The 17,159-nt window shown below is 45.7% G+C and overlaps 1 protein-coding gene across 5 annotated transcripts; it reads right to left on the reverse strand.

The window, feature by feature from the left end:
* Positions 1-2,976: 2,976 nt before the first annotated feature.
* On the reverse strand, positions 2,977-15,569 carry NCOA4 (nuclear receptor coactivator 4). Of its 5 annotated transcripts, none has more exons than XM_051799838.1 (11): positions 15,510-15,527; positions 10,543-10,626; positions 9,830-9,983; positions 9,238-9,378; positions 9,019-9,107; positions 8,406-8,514; positions 7,745-7,816; positions 6,950-7,096; positions 5,711-6,721; positions 5,314-5,403; positions 2,977-4,767 (listed from the first exon to the last, which is right to left on the reverse strand). In XM_051799838.1, exons 3-11 carry the CDS (start codon positions 9,968-9,970, stop codon positions 4,762-4,764), a joined length of 1,806 nt encoding a protein of 601 aa, XP_051655798.1. In that variant the 5' UTR covers positions 9,971-9,983; positions 10,543-10,626; positions 15,510-15,527; the 3' UTR covers positions 2,977-4,761. The 5 variants fall into 5 exon arrangements, with proteins under 5 accessions (XP_051655798.1, XP_051655799.1, XP_051655796.1 ...); XM_051799839.1 differs by lacking the exon at positions 15,510-15,527 and adding an exon at positions 12,494-12,640 and having other exon boundaries at positions 6,950-7,093; XM_051799836.1 differs by lacking the exon at positions 15,510-15,527 and adding an exon at positions 12,494-12,640.
* Between the last annotated feature and the right edge of the window lie 1,590 nt (positions 15,570-17,159).

Raw genomic sequence — 17,159 nt, forward strand, 5'->3', positions numbered from 1 at the left:
CCTAAACCTTCTCTGGTGTTAAAATTAAACCATGTACCAAGCATCATTTGTGCATAAATTAAACAATAAGATGTTAATGAGTTCAGTAATTAGAGTTACTGTACAACAGCTCGTTCCTTCAGTGTTTAAAGAATTAATCAGGTAAATCATTAAACAGGTCTGAAGACAGTGTGAAGGCAGGGCAAGGGAAAAACAGGAAACTTACTGCTTCGCAGACAACTTTAAGCTAAACAAGAGTCTACTTTTTCTCCTTCCTGAAGCAGCTCGATGACTACAGTGCACCTGACAAAATAAAGGCAACCAAAAAGCAGTAACAGGAAGGCAGTAACTCTTACCTTCCTCCAAAAAGACATGCAGCTTTTGCTAAGAAGCCTCCTTAGGAGGAAATGGCCACCAAGACCAGCTTTTTATAGAGCTCCAGCTAACGAGCCCTCACAGCTGAACTCAGTTAGCTTTGCTTGGATACCAGGTCAAATTAGATGCTTTATGCCAGCAATGCCTGTTTTTGCTAAGCCCTGTGTTTCACAGTGATCAGTGGGTTGCATATTACTGTTGTGGTGTGACAGCTGGACTTTCCAGTGGGCATTTTTTGAGGGCTGCCACCAAAGAAATTGTCCCCTGCTCGCAGGCTGCACTGGCAGCACTGTCGTGGGACATCAGGAAAAACTGTGCTCTGCTCGCTCTCCTGAGCTTGTGCCCTCCCCGTTGGCATCAGTGAGTTCCTCCCCCACGTTTCTTGGTCACCATTAGTTGGACTTAAGTCCCAGTGCTCTTGACCATGATGGATGAAGGATTGAAGCTGCTTTGGGGGCTGATGGTGGGTGAGCATTGCTTTTTAAATCAGGAACTTTGCAATGTGTCTTTTAGGTTTTCTAGAGATTTTTTCAGGACTAAAATATGACCCAGGAGCTCTCTGCCCTAATTAAGTGGGAAAACTCTGAAGCTTAACTCTGAAGTCTTTCCTCCTTTAGGTAAACTAGAGATGATGTAGGAGTAAGCCTTTTCAAGTTCAGAGTTAGCACAACCTGAGTCTAGGCTGACTCTTGAACAACTTAGCATGTTATCTGGACTGCAGTACCCCCAGATCTCCTGGAATTGCTTACCTCAGGGGCAGAGCTGAGTGCATTTTTCTGAAATAGCTGTGTTACAGCTATCAAAAGCTTTGGTTCATAATTTGTTTGTTTATGGAGTGATCCATAGTTTGAGCTTTGAAACACAACCAGCATGGAGGCAGCAGTGAGGGAGGTGAATTGTGCATCTGGAATAGAGGGAACATGTTTACGATATTCTGTGTACATGACATACTGTGTTCACAGTTTAATGGTAAACAATCAATATACCAAAATTTATGCAAGTTCAGTAGGAATAAAAGGAAGTAAAATCAAGTTGCAAACAGGATTTGGCAAGCAAGTTCCAGCCCTCCCATGCAGCATTACATAAATGTGAGCACGGGAGACCTTGGCTGTCTTGAAGAGCAGGGTTTTGGTGCCAGTCTGGCATCCAGCTTTGCTGAGAGATCCAAGGCAGCTTTCTGTGCTGTGGGAGCAAGTGAGGGAGCCTGAGACAACAGGTGTAATGAAAGCTTTTTGAATCTTGTAATGCTGGGTTTGCTTAGTCTTTGGAACACAAAGGCAAACCACTTGCACTATCCCCTGCCAGCAGGTGACTTCTCTTATGGTTGGGGGAATTTGTTGAAAAAAAAAATCAACAAATTTCTACTAGTCATGGTAGAAATCTCCAGCTTCCCTGAAGAAAGAAGCTGCTTTTGAAAATAGGAGGCAAACGTATGTTAGGGGAGAAAAATGATCCAGTGTTCATAGCCTGTGTTTCCTGTGACTGCAAAAGAAGGGGAAAATCCTTTTCTATGCTTTAACAGAAGGTTACTCTTGTCCTTAATAAATTCTGGATAGGAAACTGGTATGTTTTAAGTGGAGCTTTGTGTACTCTGTGAGCGTTGGACTGTGCTGGTGAGTGCCAGCCCAATGCAGGGACACCAGAGGGTACCACAACCCTTTTTGGTACTTTCACAGCATTAATACCAGTCTTGTGTCCCCCTTGGGTGTCTCTCTCCCATCTGCCAGCCACGCTCTCCCTGCCTCTGACAACAGCTGCCCAATTGCACCACAGCTGGTTTGGGGCCAAGGAGTGGAGCTGGTGTCCCAGGAACCCTGCAAGCACACTGCTCCAGGGAGCTGGGTGGGAGAGAAGGAAGCATTCCTCACCACAAGGCAACAATCCAGTATCTGAGATTGTTCAAAGAAAGCTCTCCAAACATTTGAGCATTCTCAGCTCCTGCTATTGACCTCTTTGTCTTGGGATGACTTAATAGGATCTTTTTCCCTATCTTTGAAAGCTAAACATTCAGGATACACCCATGAAATTCAAAGTACCGAGGCTGAAAGGCTGCCAGGCCCAACTGTAAATGTTCTCTTACTGGTACAAGGCAGGCTGGAGTTTAAAGGAATGGAAAATCCTCAGAGGAGGAACCACTCATGCAAGGAATCTGATGTTCAAACACCAGGAGAGCCAGAGAGGAACTCGATTCCAATTGCACAGCCAGACCACAGATGTTTTTCGGCCATGGGAGAAGAGCAGCAAAAGCTGCTAAAATCCATGAATCCTCTTTAAGTATTCAAGAGTGATAAGAAGCAAATGTGCCACTTTGTCCAAGTCTGTATTTCTTAGAGCAGCTGAGCAGAGCCCAGGTGATTCAGACCCAAGCTGCATGTGCAGCAGCTCACGTTGCAGGGCACTAAGAGACAGGAGTTTCCCCACTGGCTGTGTACCCTGTCCCAGGGTTTCCCCCTTTCCCAGTGGAGCTCCATGCAGCTCCAGGCAGTGGTGAGATGAACTAAAGCACATGAATCTGAGCTGAGGATGAAAGCACAACTGCAGCAGCTCCCAGACAGAGGCCAACCAGGAGCTGTGCCACAGCACTTTTTGATAACCATCTTGCAAAGGAGACATAACACACCCTTTGGTTGCAATTATTTTTTAATGGAAAAGACTAATCAATGTTTTACATAAATATCAATTAGTGACAACAAGTCAGTTGAGTAAGTAAAGGAATACATACCTCCCAAGTTTTAAAGGCCCATAATGAACTGACAAAGTAGCACACAATGACAACTACAAGGAATTCATTAGAAGAGGTGGGCTGCACGTCAATCACCTTCATAAAATTCAACTGCTAATCACATCAGGCTATTACTGGAGTAGTCACAGTGCAGTCCTCCCATACAGCAACAAGGACACATTTGAAAGGGACAGTGGACTTCCAAAACACCTTTCTGCCTCCAGCAGAAAGCCCTGGCTATGAAAGTACAAAAGCCTTAAGTGGTTTGCTGATGTTAAGCCCTTTCAGGGTCTGGTTTCAGATGTGCAGTGTCCCCTTCTCAGACTAAAAAACTTATTTTTAAACAAATGCACAGGTTCGATCAGACAGGAATGTGTTCACACTGCAAAGTGGTACCAAGGTCAGATCTTGATAATAATTTCTTTTCTACAGGGTTGTGAAGAATCAACTTCCATTCCCAGGCAGGCTGCAGAAGGGGAGAAGGGGAGGCTATTTTCAAAAAGAGCAATTTGTTAAGTGAATAGAAACTGCACCAGAAATTACAAAACTTCAATTTTTCATGATCCATATTTCCATCTAACATCTTTGCATTCTTTCCTACGGGCTCAAATTGCTAAATATCTGAAGAGGTATTGCTCATATTATGTCCACAGCTATAAGGATATGAGTTACTGGATGCACTTTGACATGCATAATCACAGGGAAATCCACAGATTAAATACCTTTAAACTGCATCAGTGGGAGCCACACAGTTTGCCAAGTTAGTGTTTCCCAATGAAACAGCATAACATCAATCTGCTGAAAGGCATCTAATTCCCCAGATCTTACCTTTAAATATTATATGGCTAAGATGCCTACTTTGCAGTGGTTCAGTCAATAAAAATTCATTATGAATTACCTAGAACTAGCAGAAACATACACATTCCATTTTACAGCTTTTCCAGTGACATTCAAATAGTTATTAAATGCTGGGGACACAGTAGGATCTGATCTCCTGATGAATGAAAATCAACACTCTACCATATTCCCTGAACGGCTCAAAAGTTTGCAAGAAAAGTTTTCATTTAAAAATAAGTTACCAATTCTCCTGTTGCATGCCAGGTCCCATAAATCTATGTTCTTTTCAAAATCTGGACTACACATACGCAGCTGGGAGATGCACCAGTACAAGATGCAAATGAAGCCTTCGAAGTTGGCAACTGCTCAATAAAAGAAATTGCTTCCAAATACAGCCTAAGTTACCTTGCAATCCCCATAAGCTGGAATGCAATGCATGACAAAGTTGTAGCAGCTGAAAGGAACAGCAGCACTTCTAAAGTCACTGCCAAAGGTGGATGTTTCACAGCACCAGGAAGATTTTGCTTTATCACTTGCACTGGCTTCAACATACTTCAAGTGACAACCCATGAAAGAAGATCCTTGTATCCCCATAACAGACAGGAATTTGCCAACACCTCTATAGCATCAGATTGCTTATGTTCAGTGGGTTTACATTTCAGAATTAATCATAACAAAAAGGCATCTTCTGCACCATAACTCTGTTATATGAGTAATCTTTCTTTTTGTTATAATTTTAGAAGGAAAAGCAGACTCCGAACACAAAAGACGAGAACTCAGCTGGCTGCAGTCACTCAGCACGATGTGCACTGATGGCAGGAAGGGGATGGCTCCACGCTTCCAGTTCTTCACATCTAAACAAATTTAAAACGAGGTTACTCTCTTTGATAAATAGAAAGCAACACTTTGGCAAAAATAACACATGTAAGATACCCTGGGGGGGAAAAAAATAATACTAAAATTCCTCCTAGAATGAGTATCTTGCCTTTTAGGGTCTGAAGTACTCCTGCCAAGGACTATTTTCATTTATTTAAAAAACAATGACAAAGAGTCATTGTCAGAAAGGAAAAGCGTGATGTCAGTTGTAAATATATTACTACCTGGAAATTTATACATTAATTGCACATTCTGGTTCCAATTGAAGTGACCAAGTGTCAATCAGTTGAGTGATTTACACAAGAACATATGTCATTCCTTCTGTGGCTTGTTATCAAAAGAGGAGGAATAATGACAAAGGAGAATGGTCCAAGCTATTGAAAAGGTCTGTTGGGAGGCAATTACAACACTGCTAAGCATTACATTTAAAGAACTGAAGATGACCATTAGCTGCCAGTGTCTGTGCTCTGTACCCCCAAGTCATGTTCAGGCTCAGCTGTTCTAACACACTCTGTGCATCCTACCTGTAAAGGAGATCGATACAGCCACTTCTCGTTATCTCCACTGAGTTTCATACAGGCAAAAAGATCACAAACTGTAGGAAGGCCAAAGTCCTGAAAGAGAAGTCACCTTAATTACTGATCCCCAAACACAAATACATTCTGATTTCTCTTCAAATTCTGCTGTGTTCGAAAACAAAACCAAAACTGACTTCTGAGTCTTTGAGATTAATACTTTCTTCATTTAGTATAACATTGTTTTGCGTTAAGTAACTAATAATCATGAAAATATTAAAAGAGCTAAGAAACCTAAAACTGTCACTCAGTATTACCCAGAAGAGCTATGAAATTGGAAGAGAAGTCATTAGAGTAAGACAATAACCCAGTACAGAAGACAGAGCAGTAACAAGTTTATGCTCACCTGTGCTTTCTTGCGCAGAAGCCATTTATCTTCCGCTGGAGGCGGGTTTGCATTTTCCAGGTCATTTGAAGCCAACACCCAACTGTTCACATTCAAGGGGAGGTGGAATGGAGCCAGGAGGTCTAGGAAAGGACTCTTGAAACTCTTGTCTGCTTTCTCCCGGCTCGCCTTCTCTTCTGCGCTGTCTGCTCTGTGCTCAGCCTTGGCCAGCCAGCTCGTCAGGGGCCTTTCCAGCAAGACTTTCAAGGGTTCTGCGATCTCTGCCGAATAATCTGCCTTCTCCACACTCACGGGCTGCCCTGGGAGCTGCTGGGTGGGGCTAAGCCAGGTACTGGCAGCAGACTTGGTCTTCTCATACTCAGGCTCTGGTGTATCTTTCTGGCTGACCGGAACTCCATTTTTATCCTTCCAATCCTTCTTCAGAAGCCATTTACAAAGAGCCTCTTTTCCACAGTTTTCATCACACACACATTCTGAAAAGCTGGCACACAGCTCATTAGCTTTGCACACATCTTCCACTTTAAAGGGGGCCTGGGGATGCTGAAGAAGCCAAGCATTTACAGCAGATGTAGTGGGCGATTTCTTTCCATCAAGATGCTCATTCAGGCACTTCAGATTTCCCAGGTTCTCAATTTCCACATTTTTGATCTGGCTGCCACGACAACTGGTACATGTTTCAGCTTTGAGGAGCCAATCACTCAAATTGCATTCTTCCCTAAAAGGTTTAAACTCACACTTCCATTTCTCATCTGAAGCAGTATTTCCATTTTCTGTGTCAGCAGTAATCAGCCAGTCAGAAAGGTCCATCTCTTCTTGTCCAAGGTATTCCAGTTCCTCCACCTTTTCAATAGTGGAAAAGGATGAGCTGGAAGTAGAGGTGGAGTCCTTGCGGCCAGGGGAGTCTGTCTTCCCAGCAACATCACACTGCTGATTCTGCAGGAGCCAGTTCTCCAGATCTTTCAGATTTCCCCAGGCTTGCTCAGAATAACAAACTTTGGAAGAATTCAAATCCTAGTAAAGACACATTGAAATACATCTATTAAGACTGAAAGACAAAGTTCAGTAACTGTTTGCATAGTTACAGCTTGGAGCATCCAGACAGTAAGTGCCAAAGGATTAGCTGAACATGAAGCAGAATAAAGAGAATTACAGAAGGTTTAATTCCCACCATATTCTGCCTGCTATCAGATACTCTGTTTTCCCCTCTGTTAAAAGCTAGGTTAAGCACAAAAGGCTTACCTGGCTGGGCTCTGACACACATTTCTGTGTAACCCATTCCTCAAGATTGGTGCTGGGAACATATGGAGCCTGGTGAGCAGCCACGGGTCTGCTTCCCAGTAGCCAGTCGGCAAGGGAGGCACTCACTGTGCCACACAGTGTCTTCTGCTGAGAAACAATGTTGTTGGTCATGAGAATGGCTAATTGCTGAGGCAATCTATGGTGAACATCAACATACATCAGTATTTCTGCACCAAAAGAAAAACTAGTCCCTTCTAATTACAAAAAAAGTAAATCTGCAATTGCCTGTACGACTTGAAGCCACTGCACTGATTGTTTTGTGACCCCAGATTCTTCAGAGAGCAAATTACAAGAAAGGGAAGCGACAATGTCTAAAAGGCAGAGCTGTGAGCTGTGTAACCCAGCCATCCCCCTGCTCCTGGCCCCAATTCCCATCACTGATTTGCTGCCCTCCTTCACTGACACGGTGCAGAGCCCAGGATAACATTTCCCCACGAATTTCTGCATTAAAAGGAATTGGACAGTTCAAAGTCCTGACCTGACAACATCAAGCAACATTCAATTAAAAAATTCTGACTGACACTCACACCCCACATACCCTTTCATAAAATGTCCTTGCATGTCTGTTCCTGGAGCAGCTACATCGGATCCCTGGTGCTCAGCACAGCCACTGTTACTGACTACTCGAGCATCTCAAACAAACACAAGTCGCTACTCAAGCTCACATAACGTGCTTGAGTTCTCCTCTTCCCTTTAAAGCAATTAAACACTCACAGACACAAGTTCTAATCTTACCTGCTCACAGTTCATCAGGGCACAGCTCTGCCCCGGGAACCAGGGAGAAGCATTCTCTCTCTCTGAGGTTTGCTGAAAGAAAAGTAAAAGTTAATCTCAATCTCCATTTTGTCCAGTTTCAAAGATGAATTCTGCAATAAAGCAGAAGTAAAGTGCAGTTAAAACTGGTCAGTGCTTTGTGGCTAACCATGTTCTCAACATTTACAAACAGAATGGAGAAAGATTTACTAAAAAATACTACCTTCAGTTCACTTCCTTTAAGAGCATTTTCTCCAATAATACAGGATATATGCTGCTTATATAAGAATCCCAAAACGTTTTTATCACAGAAAGTGATAATTTTAACTATTAGTTAAGTGAACATTTTAACTATTACTATCTAAAGAAAAATGTGACATTAATTTCCAGTTGGTGGAATAGAGTAAGAATACAGTAGTCATTCCCTCAGCCTCTGTCAAAATATATTAAAATAACATGTACATAAGCAGATAACTAAATTCAGTGAAACTGAAAACTACATGCAACAGTTAATTATACAGCTAAAACCATATGACTTGTACACAGGGTCCATTCAAGTTGTAACAAGTAGAACTATCCCTTTGAATTTATCACACTACTTTTTGAGGCAAATATTCCAACCCAGGGAAGTCTTGGTGCTTACCATTGTTTTAATTGAACCAAATGAGGTAATAGCCTGGCGAAGGTAAGAGGTGTCAGCCTCAAAATTCAGGATGGAAGACTCTTCTGGTTTAAGTGTAAGACCTTCCAGTCTGAAAGAGTAAGACAACAGTTACAGAGAGGAAAAAAATTACAATTTTCTTCTGTCCTGTTTTGGAAGTCACTCCATTATTTCATGCAAAGGCTTCCTAGCTGACTTGGCACTAATTAGGTAAAAAAATTAATACTTTTATAAAAGAAAGAGATGCCTATCCACAAACCACAGAACAGATTAAACAGCCAGCACAACACAAGTTTCCTCTCCTTACTTCAGTTCCACCATCAACTAATATTTGAAATAATCTGCACAAATGAGTACCTCCCTGCTTGTTATAGTCCTGTTTTTCAATCTAAGATTAAAAAAAAACCACAAACATGAAAGGAATCATCTCAGACTGCTTCAAATATCTTATTTCTAGGAACCATTAAAAATGTAGTAATAGTGAGTGAGATCTATTATTAGTTCTATTAAAATTTAAAAAAAAAAAAAATCAGACTAAATTCGTAAGTCAAATAAAACCAACTGTGTTGATAAAATATAAATAAAATATATTTACCTCTCCAGGCAAAGTGAGATCTGGTTTGCTAGTTCATTGCTATAGGAGCGTTCCAGCTGATGAATAAGGCAGTTGAACTGTCCCAAATACTGCATGGAAGACAAAACACACGTTATTGCTTCGGCTTCTAGGATTAGAATTGAGGAAATACTTGCAAGGACGAAGTTTGCTCAAAAACCCAGTGCAACATGTGACCACAAGGCCCTTTCCAAGCCTTACCCAGTAGAGCTGCTGTGCCTGCTGCTGCAAGGCCTCCTCCTTGAGCTGCTGGATGAGATCCACCTGCTCGAAGAGCCAGACCTCGCGGCTGCGCAGGCATTCCAGGTGCCGGCTGATGTGGCTGTGGATCTTTGCTTTGACCTGCAAGGCAACACCCAGCACTTCTACAACATCTGCCAAACGGGGGGAACAAACGTGCTGTGCTGATGACAAAATGCTGTTTGTCACAGGCAGGTGACAAGGGCTGCTGGAGCAACTTATTTCTCAAAAACTAACCACAGTCATCCCCAGCACCACATAACTCAGGTTAGTAAAAGTTCCAAAGCTACCTTTAGAGAAGTAAAAAAAGAACAGTGTTACTTGCAATATCTCTCTATGCTAATGTTTCAACCAACAGCTTTAGGAAATTCTGCATGCCTAAGCTTTTAATACAGGAATTTATCAACAGCATGACCGAATGACACAGCAACATGCTTGCAAGTCCCTAGGGAAATTTCAGATCATCCAGACAATAGTAAGTACTCTGGAATAGCAAACTGTCATTACAGTAATGTTAGTTATTAAAATATTTTTTAAAATAATTTAAAATTACCTCCCGCCAGTTCTCCTTAATCTGCTGTTCAGCTTTGACAATTCCAGATATAGCTGTTTCCAAGTCCTTCTTTGCTTGAAAGCACTTTGCCAGAGTCTCACTGCTGCAGGAATTTCTATTTCTATCTTGTGGTGGACTCATTCTTGAAGTGTTCCTAAAACACAGTGGAAAAACAATTTCTTAATAGTTTCTATTCCTCTTTTAACAGAAGAGGAAGGGCATCATATGAAGAGCCATCTGCTCTACTTCACTATAAAGGTGAACAAAAAAACCCCAAGACCCTGTATGGATGGAAGTTTTCCAGACACAGAAAAAGCTTTCTCCAGGAGCGACAACCACCTCTCTAACACCTCAGCCCATGGAATTTGCACAACTGCAGGAAAACCCACAGATATTTAACAACAGCTTCAACCACAGGAGCTTAGGCAATCCTCCCCTGCCAGTCACCTTGCTCTGGCTTTTCTGTCCTGCCAGCAAAACTCCAGAGCTGAGGGGCTGATTCAGGGAGGGTTCCACAGCAATGCCAGAGCTGGGGGAGGAAATGTTTCAGTCACCCCTTTTTCAGCTGCAGGCAAATGAACTGGCTCCCATAAATCAGAAAATTCCAATACAGCTCCATTAACTGAACACCCAAATATTGCTCCACAGATCACTCTTTACTAAGCTGCAAAGGCCATTATTTTTGTCCTGGTCTCACAGCAGCAGTAACTTACTTCAAGTTACTGTAGCTTCAGCACAGCCTCAAGTAAAAGGGGCTCAGACACAAAATTTCTGCAGAAGTCAGACTGGTGAGGATTCTGCAAGTAAAGGGGAAAAGATAGTATGGGTTTTTAGAAAAAATGGGAAGGATCATTATAAGCATTTTTTCTAAATAATGGGTATTTCATTACTGAAGAGTTTCAACTCTCCTCAATCCCAGCTATGGGATTCCTGAAGCACTAATGAAACATTCACAGTGAAGGTTCTATTCAAAACAAGTCCTCAGCAATGACAGCTATGGAAACTCCCAGCAGAACTAACTAAAGCATACACATGCCCATCTAAAATGTCACAGATTTTACCACTCCTCTGGAGGGAACTGAAAAGAGTGTTTTGAATATGATAAGACGACCATGGAGCTTGTGTTACTGAGCAGCTACTTCGTCTGCACTTTCCAAGCCCCACTGCAACCCAAAAATCCTTCTACAGCCAAGACCCACCAGACAGACATGTGTGTTTCAGAGAGCAGAGGGTTGGGAGTGGCTTGCACATGGAAGCTGACAGAAAAAGCAAGGTTTGCTGTGGGGCTCCCTCAACACAACGGGCTTCTTGTTTCTAGTGCCCCCAGACACGAGACATGGAGCAGGCACAGGAGCTACCAAAGACCCTGCACACAACTCAGTCCCATCCTCACCATAACATCTCATCTTCTAGGAAGTGCAGAGCACAACTACAGGTGAAGTGAACTTGAATGTATTTTTTCAGCTTATGTTATTCTACACCAAATTAGACAGGGTACAGAAATCAAAAATACATCATTCCCCATGCTGCACTATAAATTTTGGGGTTGTCCCTGTATTTGCACATTCAGAGGTGCAATACACAATTCTGTAAGGTCTCAAGATCTTCACCATGCTAGCAATGTTCAGTACAAGGTAATCTTTCTCCTCGCAACTGTCCTTAGACTTTATCTTGCTTGTCAACTCTCATGTACCACCTACAGGGAAATGTAACTGGGAGCCCTAGTTCTCAGATGTAATCTAACAAATGTTAATGCAAAAGCAGCGATACACCCAGCCAAGAAAGCAAGGGCATTTGATACATTAAAAGCCATCCTATACTCACAAGTAAACAAAAAAAAATCATACTGTTTATTATTTCATTTATTATATTCTTACATAACAACCCAGTCAAAGTCTGAAAGGCTAAATATAACTGCCATATTTGCTCACATGGCAGATAATGTACTTACAACGTCTGTGAAAATTATTTTAAGCTCTGTACGTACAAATACCAAGCCCAAAGAATGCTGTGTTACCATTTATGTGTTCTCTGAATTTACACGAGGGAACTGGGCTCAGTGCCTGAAGAAATGCTACTTTTTCATACTCTGCATTAGCAACTTCATACTGGTACAGTCAAAATTAAGAAGCTTATACATGTTTCTCTAATGATTTCTGAAACTACTGTTTATTGCTTTTCTGTTTTTTTCATTTGATTGCACGAGACTCTTTCCAAAATGTGTACAGAGAGAATGAATGCTGCCTTCCTCCAGCCAGCCAACTCCTCTTAAAATGGCTGTTCTCACGCTTTGGCAAAAATTAGGCAGTAAAACTCACATGACAGTTGAGGATTAGAGCCAATCCACCCTTCTTTTCAATTTCCACAAGCCTCTAACAAAACTAAGTGAGAGTAACCACCTATTTCCTCGTTTTCCAGTTACCCCCCAACAGCACTGGGAGTTAAAGCCGTTTTCAGTTCCCATGCTCTGACACTACCGGGATCATACACTTCAGCTCAACAGTAACAAAATACAATTACTTCTGCAAGAGGACACGTGGCTGCAACACAGTCACCTTTTTTGGCCATTTCCGTACCATCTGTTTCCGAGCACACAGGGGTCCCTCCAGGGGTACGTGACTCACGGGATGCACACCCCCCCCCCCCAGCTGAGCTCGCACTTACTTTCCGAGCGCAGGAAGCAATCCCTCAGCGTCCTGTTTGTCACGGCGCTCCCATTCCCAGCCTCCCGCTCCGCAGAGGCACGGCCTCGGGAATGCTCTCGGGCGGTCACGCGCGGCTGCTCCCGCTGCGGATCCCGCTCCAGAGCCCCGCTCGCCCCAGAGCCCCGCTGGCTGGAGCCCCGCTGGCTGGAGTGGACGGGCCCCGCCCCGGCCCCGAGCCCTTATCGGGCGGCCCAGCCCGCGCCCCGCCCCGGGCACCGCGCCCGCCCGAGCCGCACGTCGGCAGCGCCGGGAGGGACCGGCCGGGCCCAGCACCGGCCCCGCTCCGCTCAGCCACAGCACCGAGGGCCTCCGAGCGTCCCACCGGCAGCTCAAACCGCGAAACCACGACGTTTTGCAACAAACCCGCTGTTTGCTGCAAGTTCGGGAGTGTGGCAATGTGACTTCTCCACACAAGAAACGCAACAAAGCAAACCCAGCGCGTCTTTCTGCTGCAGCCCCCGAGGCTCAAGGGCTGCTGGCCCGCACAGTTCACCCTCCCGTCCGCCCCGGCCATGCACAGCCCAGCAGCGAGGCTCCCCATCCAGCACCGCGCCTGGCACTGCCACAAACCAGGACAAGAGATCGCTCGGGTGCAGTTAGCTCCTGGAAGGACCAAAATGACACTCTCACACACACAGCTATTGTCACAGCTACTCTTGCGTCCACAATTCCACACACAGCCGAGGAAAGCACACGGAACGGCCTGGGCTGGAAAGGGCCTTGCAGATCATCCAGTTCCAACCCCTCTGCCATGGGCACGGACACCTCTCACTGGACCAGATTGCTCAGCACCCCATCCAGCCTGGCCTTGAACACTCAGGGATGGGCCACGTACATGTACTTGCCGGAACATAATCAGTCAAAATATTATGGCCACGAAACCAAAAATAGTGCCTGAATGAGGCAGGAAGGTGATATTATTGTTCCTAATCATAAAACAACTACCAGTTCTTGCAGGAAGATTTTTGGCTTGCTAGAGTTGTCACCACGAAGACCATGCAGCCAAATCCTTGTCACAGTATTACTTCTCCTAGTGCTCTGTGCAACCTCCCTGGCTGATTGCCCTCCACCCCTGAGGTGTTACTTCCCGTATTTGTCTTTTATTTTATTTGTAGGTCAGAAACTGATGGACAAAAATTTTTTTTTTAGCTTTTAATTAAGTATCTGGTGGCTGGGGAGCAGAGGAGGACGGGACAATCCTGCCTCGCCTGCACAGGCTGCAAACAGGCCAGCAGGAAACTGGTTTTACCAGCTTTTCACTTTCAGCACACCCGTCCCCCCTGCCCTTGGGAAGAGCATTGTTTTCCACTGCAAATGAGTGTGGAATCACCTCAAAAAGAGAGGAACTGGGGAAAAACTTCTGAAGGGAATGAATCCTCACATCAAACAGGCTCTGTTTATAAATGTGGAATGATTTCTTCCAGTCAGCTGGACAAGGCTGCTCCAAAGCCCTGTTTGACCTGACTTCATGTGGTTTTAAACCCACTGGCTTGTTTGAACTGAAATCCCCACGGATTTCACTCTTACCCCACCAAAAAACAGTAGTTCCTTTTAAGTAACTGTCCCAAATTAGGTACGTGGGAGTTGTGGTCAGGGAGTGAAGTGCTGTAAGTACACGAGCTGAGTCTCAGAAATTTCCATTTAGATCCAAGCACAACAAGCATTTTGTACAGTACAGCATCGGCATCACACGTCAGGATCTGTGTGGAGCTCCTGCTGGGGGGACTATTTTCCTCCAAAACAAGTATGTACCACCCTACTGTATAAGTTACAAGCCACATGAAGGAAAAAAATGACCTCTGGCAGTTCTGAGTAAGAGAGAAAGTGAAATTAACACCTTAAGGAATAGTAATAAAAGTTTCAGGTAATACATTCTCTAAAATTCAGTTAGTTTTTACCTGCCTGCACAGTGTATGATCTGTGCCACAGACCTGAACACCTTTTCAGCCTGTTTTAGCCCCAGAAGAGCACAGTCATTGCACAAAGCACTTGCACAGACACCCTCACAAGAGTTGGGCTCTGTAGAGTTACAAGTCACCAGTGCAGCTGAGACAAGAAGTCTGGTCACCATTTAATTCCATCTATTGTAAATATATGTTTTATGCACAGCACACAAGTGAAATCACAAAGTATCTGAAAACGAAGGCCTGAAATCTCTATGCTGTAATTACTGACAATACCAAAGTGTATGTCCCAGAGTGCTAAAGACAAACTGTTATCTTAACAGAGATTGCACATTTCAACACAACTGTCTTCCAGGCTTTTGCATTTAAAACCCTTTGGAAAACAAGTGACAAATCCCTGGCTCTGCCTGAGGCATATGGCCTCAGAGATAGCAGTGCCACGCTCTCTGCACATCCACCCCTCCAACGCTGTGCATTTGCGGCGGTTTTCACAGGACTGCCAGGGAAAACCCCTGCCGTGACTGCACACCTTACCCAAACCCCCGAGGGGGGCAACCTGGTTGCTCTCTCAGCTTTTCCCGCTAATGTCACCCACGAACACCGAGTTTAAAGCCGAAAGAATGCACAGTAGCCCCTCTGGGAGCTGTGGCCCACACCAGTGACCAGGCACCGAACAACACAGGTCCGACAAACTCCAGCGAGGCGCGGGACGAGCCCACCTTCGGGACACTGCCGCTTATGTAACCTCCCGGGAGCGCGGCCGCTCACTAAAGATTTTGGCTTCGCGACGAAAGAAGTGACCTCAGGAGCGCCTGCAGCACACCCTCTCGGGGGCACGAAGGGAAAGCGAGACCAGCACAAAACCCCCCCGCGTCTTTCGTGTTCCCCGTCCGCCCTCCGCCCATTTCCCGACCGACCGGCCCGCGCCAGGCCGGCCCGACCGCGCGCTTCCCGCTGCGCGGCACGGGATCCCGCACGGGATTCCCCACTGGATCCCTCCCGGCATTCCCCTCGGGATTCCCGTGGGATGCCGCGCGGCCCCCCCGCCCCGCTGCCCCGTCCGCCCCTCACCGCGGCCCGCGCGCCGCTCCCTCACAGCGCCGTCCGCCCAACGCCGCACGCGACACCGCCGCGCGCTCTCGCGAGAGCGCCCTCCCCGGGAGCGCCAGCGCCCCCTGCCGGCCCGGCGGAGCGGCGGCGGGGCAGCGGGAGGGGGCAGAGGGGAGAGGGGCTGCTCCGCACGGCAGCCGGACACCGGGAACGGCATCCAAAGCACCGGGAACGGCATCCGACCCGGCACGGCGGGTCCCCCGAGGACAGAATGGGTCTGGGTGGCCTGGGCCTTTCTCGTGGGCGCTGGGAAATGCCCAGGGTGCGCGGCTTGGTTTGGCCTCACACAGCACGGTTCTTGGGTTTGCCTTTCCCTCCCAGCGTGAAGCACAGCGGGAGCTTCCTAGTACTGCCAGCTGGGAAAAGCACCCAGTTACTGCCCGGGCAGGGAGCACTGGTGCTGCCCGTGCCCCAGAGCGCGATCGCCCAGCGCTGCCCTGTGCGGTGTTTGCACAGCGCTGGGAGCCCGACAGAGGCTTCAAAGGGACAGCGCTTCACCTGGGAAGGGCTTCAGATGGAAATCTCAGTGTCTGTGCAGCTCTGAGCGCATGTGGTACCCGAGTCACCATTTCCCACACATTTCCTCCCCTGGGCACGGACCAAGGAGCCCGTTCTTTTGAACAGGACCTTACCCGGGGTTACCAGTACAAGGAATTCAGTGCTGACCTAAGAGAAAGTAGAAGTCAGATGCCCAGACCCAAATGTGCTGTTAACCCTAGGAACCTGTGTTTCAGGTATTTGGCTTCCTTGCCTAAACACGAAGGAGGCACAGGACGTGTTATATAATCCTCCTCTGTGTATTTGGATTTGAGAGGAAAAATAATACCAACCTTGCCTGACCTTGGAAAACCAGCAGTGCTCGTACACCTGTTGTGTTCACCATCCAGTTACACAGCGAGACTGGCCCGAGGACAGAGAGCAGCCTCTCCTGGGTAGGCAGGCAGAGCAGACAAAGTGGTTTGCTGGCATGCCTTCCATGGGCTTCACCAAGGCCATCCCATAATCCAGGTGGTTTGAGTGCTTTCTGTGGAACCACTCCACAGCTAGTACACTCCACATGGTACACTCTGTGTGGATTCATTGTGGTTAAGGTTATGACTTCCTAGGAGGATTTCCCTGTTGGATACATCTTCCATCTTGCCCTTAAAGGATGTCAAGGAACCATGTGCACATTTTAATGGTCTCTTTCCTCCCACCATTGATGGCAGTACATGCTGTTCCTCCCTCAGCCATATCCTGTGCCATGCCAGATGCGCCTTTTTACTCAAAGCTGCATAGCATAATCATCATAAAAAGAAATTTAAAATTATATTAGCCTGAGCAAAGGACAAATTGGTGGCATGTTAAAATAGGGGCAAAGGGTTGGGTGAGAGTTGCAGCTTTATGGGAAAATAAACAAGATGATCTGCTTATGTTCAAACAGCAGTGAAGATGGAGATGTACTGGGCAGTTCCTCAGCACTGTGTTGGCAGTGAGCTTCCAACCAGGGCACAAAGAGAAGCATTTTGGATGCATAAAAGGGATCTACATACACATCAGAAATAGTTAATGAGGATAAAAGCCTGCAGCTTTTCCCATCAGAAGTGTATGACACTGTGTTATGCACTTCTC

Source organism: Manacus candei, unplaced genomic scaffold (genome assembly GCF_025592945.1).
Source record: "Manacus candei isolate 608988 ecotype Guabito, Panama unplaced genomic scaffold, ASM2559294v1 h1tg000050l, whole genome shotgun sequence".
In the NCBI taxonomy this organism is placed as follows: domain Eukaryota; kingdom Metazoa; phylum Chordata; class Aves; order Passeriformes; family Pipridae; genus Manacus; species Manacus candei.

Bases quoted from the DNA above. Each gene is read 5' to 3' on its own strand.
- NCOA4 (XM_051799837.1), bottom strand. From the start codon at position 9,970: ATGAGTCCACCACAAGATAGAAATAGAAATTCCTGCAGCAGTGAGACT. The intron at 9,379-9,829 runs GTAATTTTAAAT...GTTGCCTTGCAG, and splicing joins TTAAGGAGAACTGGCGGGAG to GTCAAAGCAAAGATCCACAG. The intron at 7,817-8,405 runs GTAAGCACCAAG...CTTTTCTTTCAG, and splicing joins TTGGTTCAATTAAAACAATG to CAAACCTCAGAGAGAGAGAA.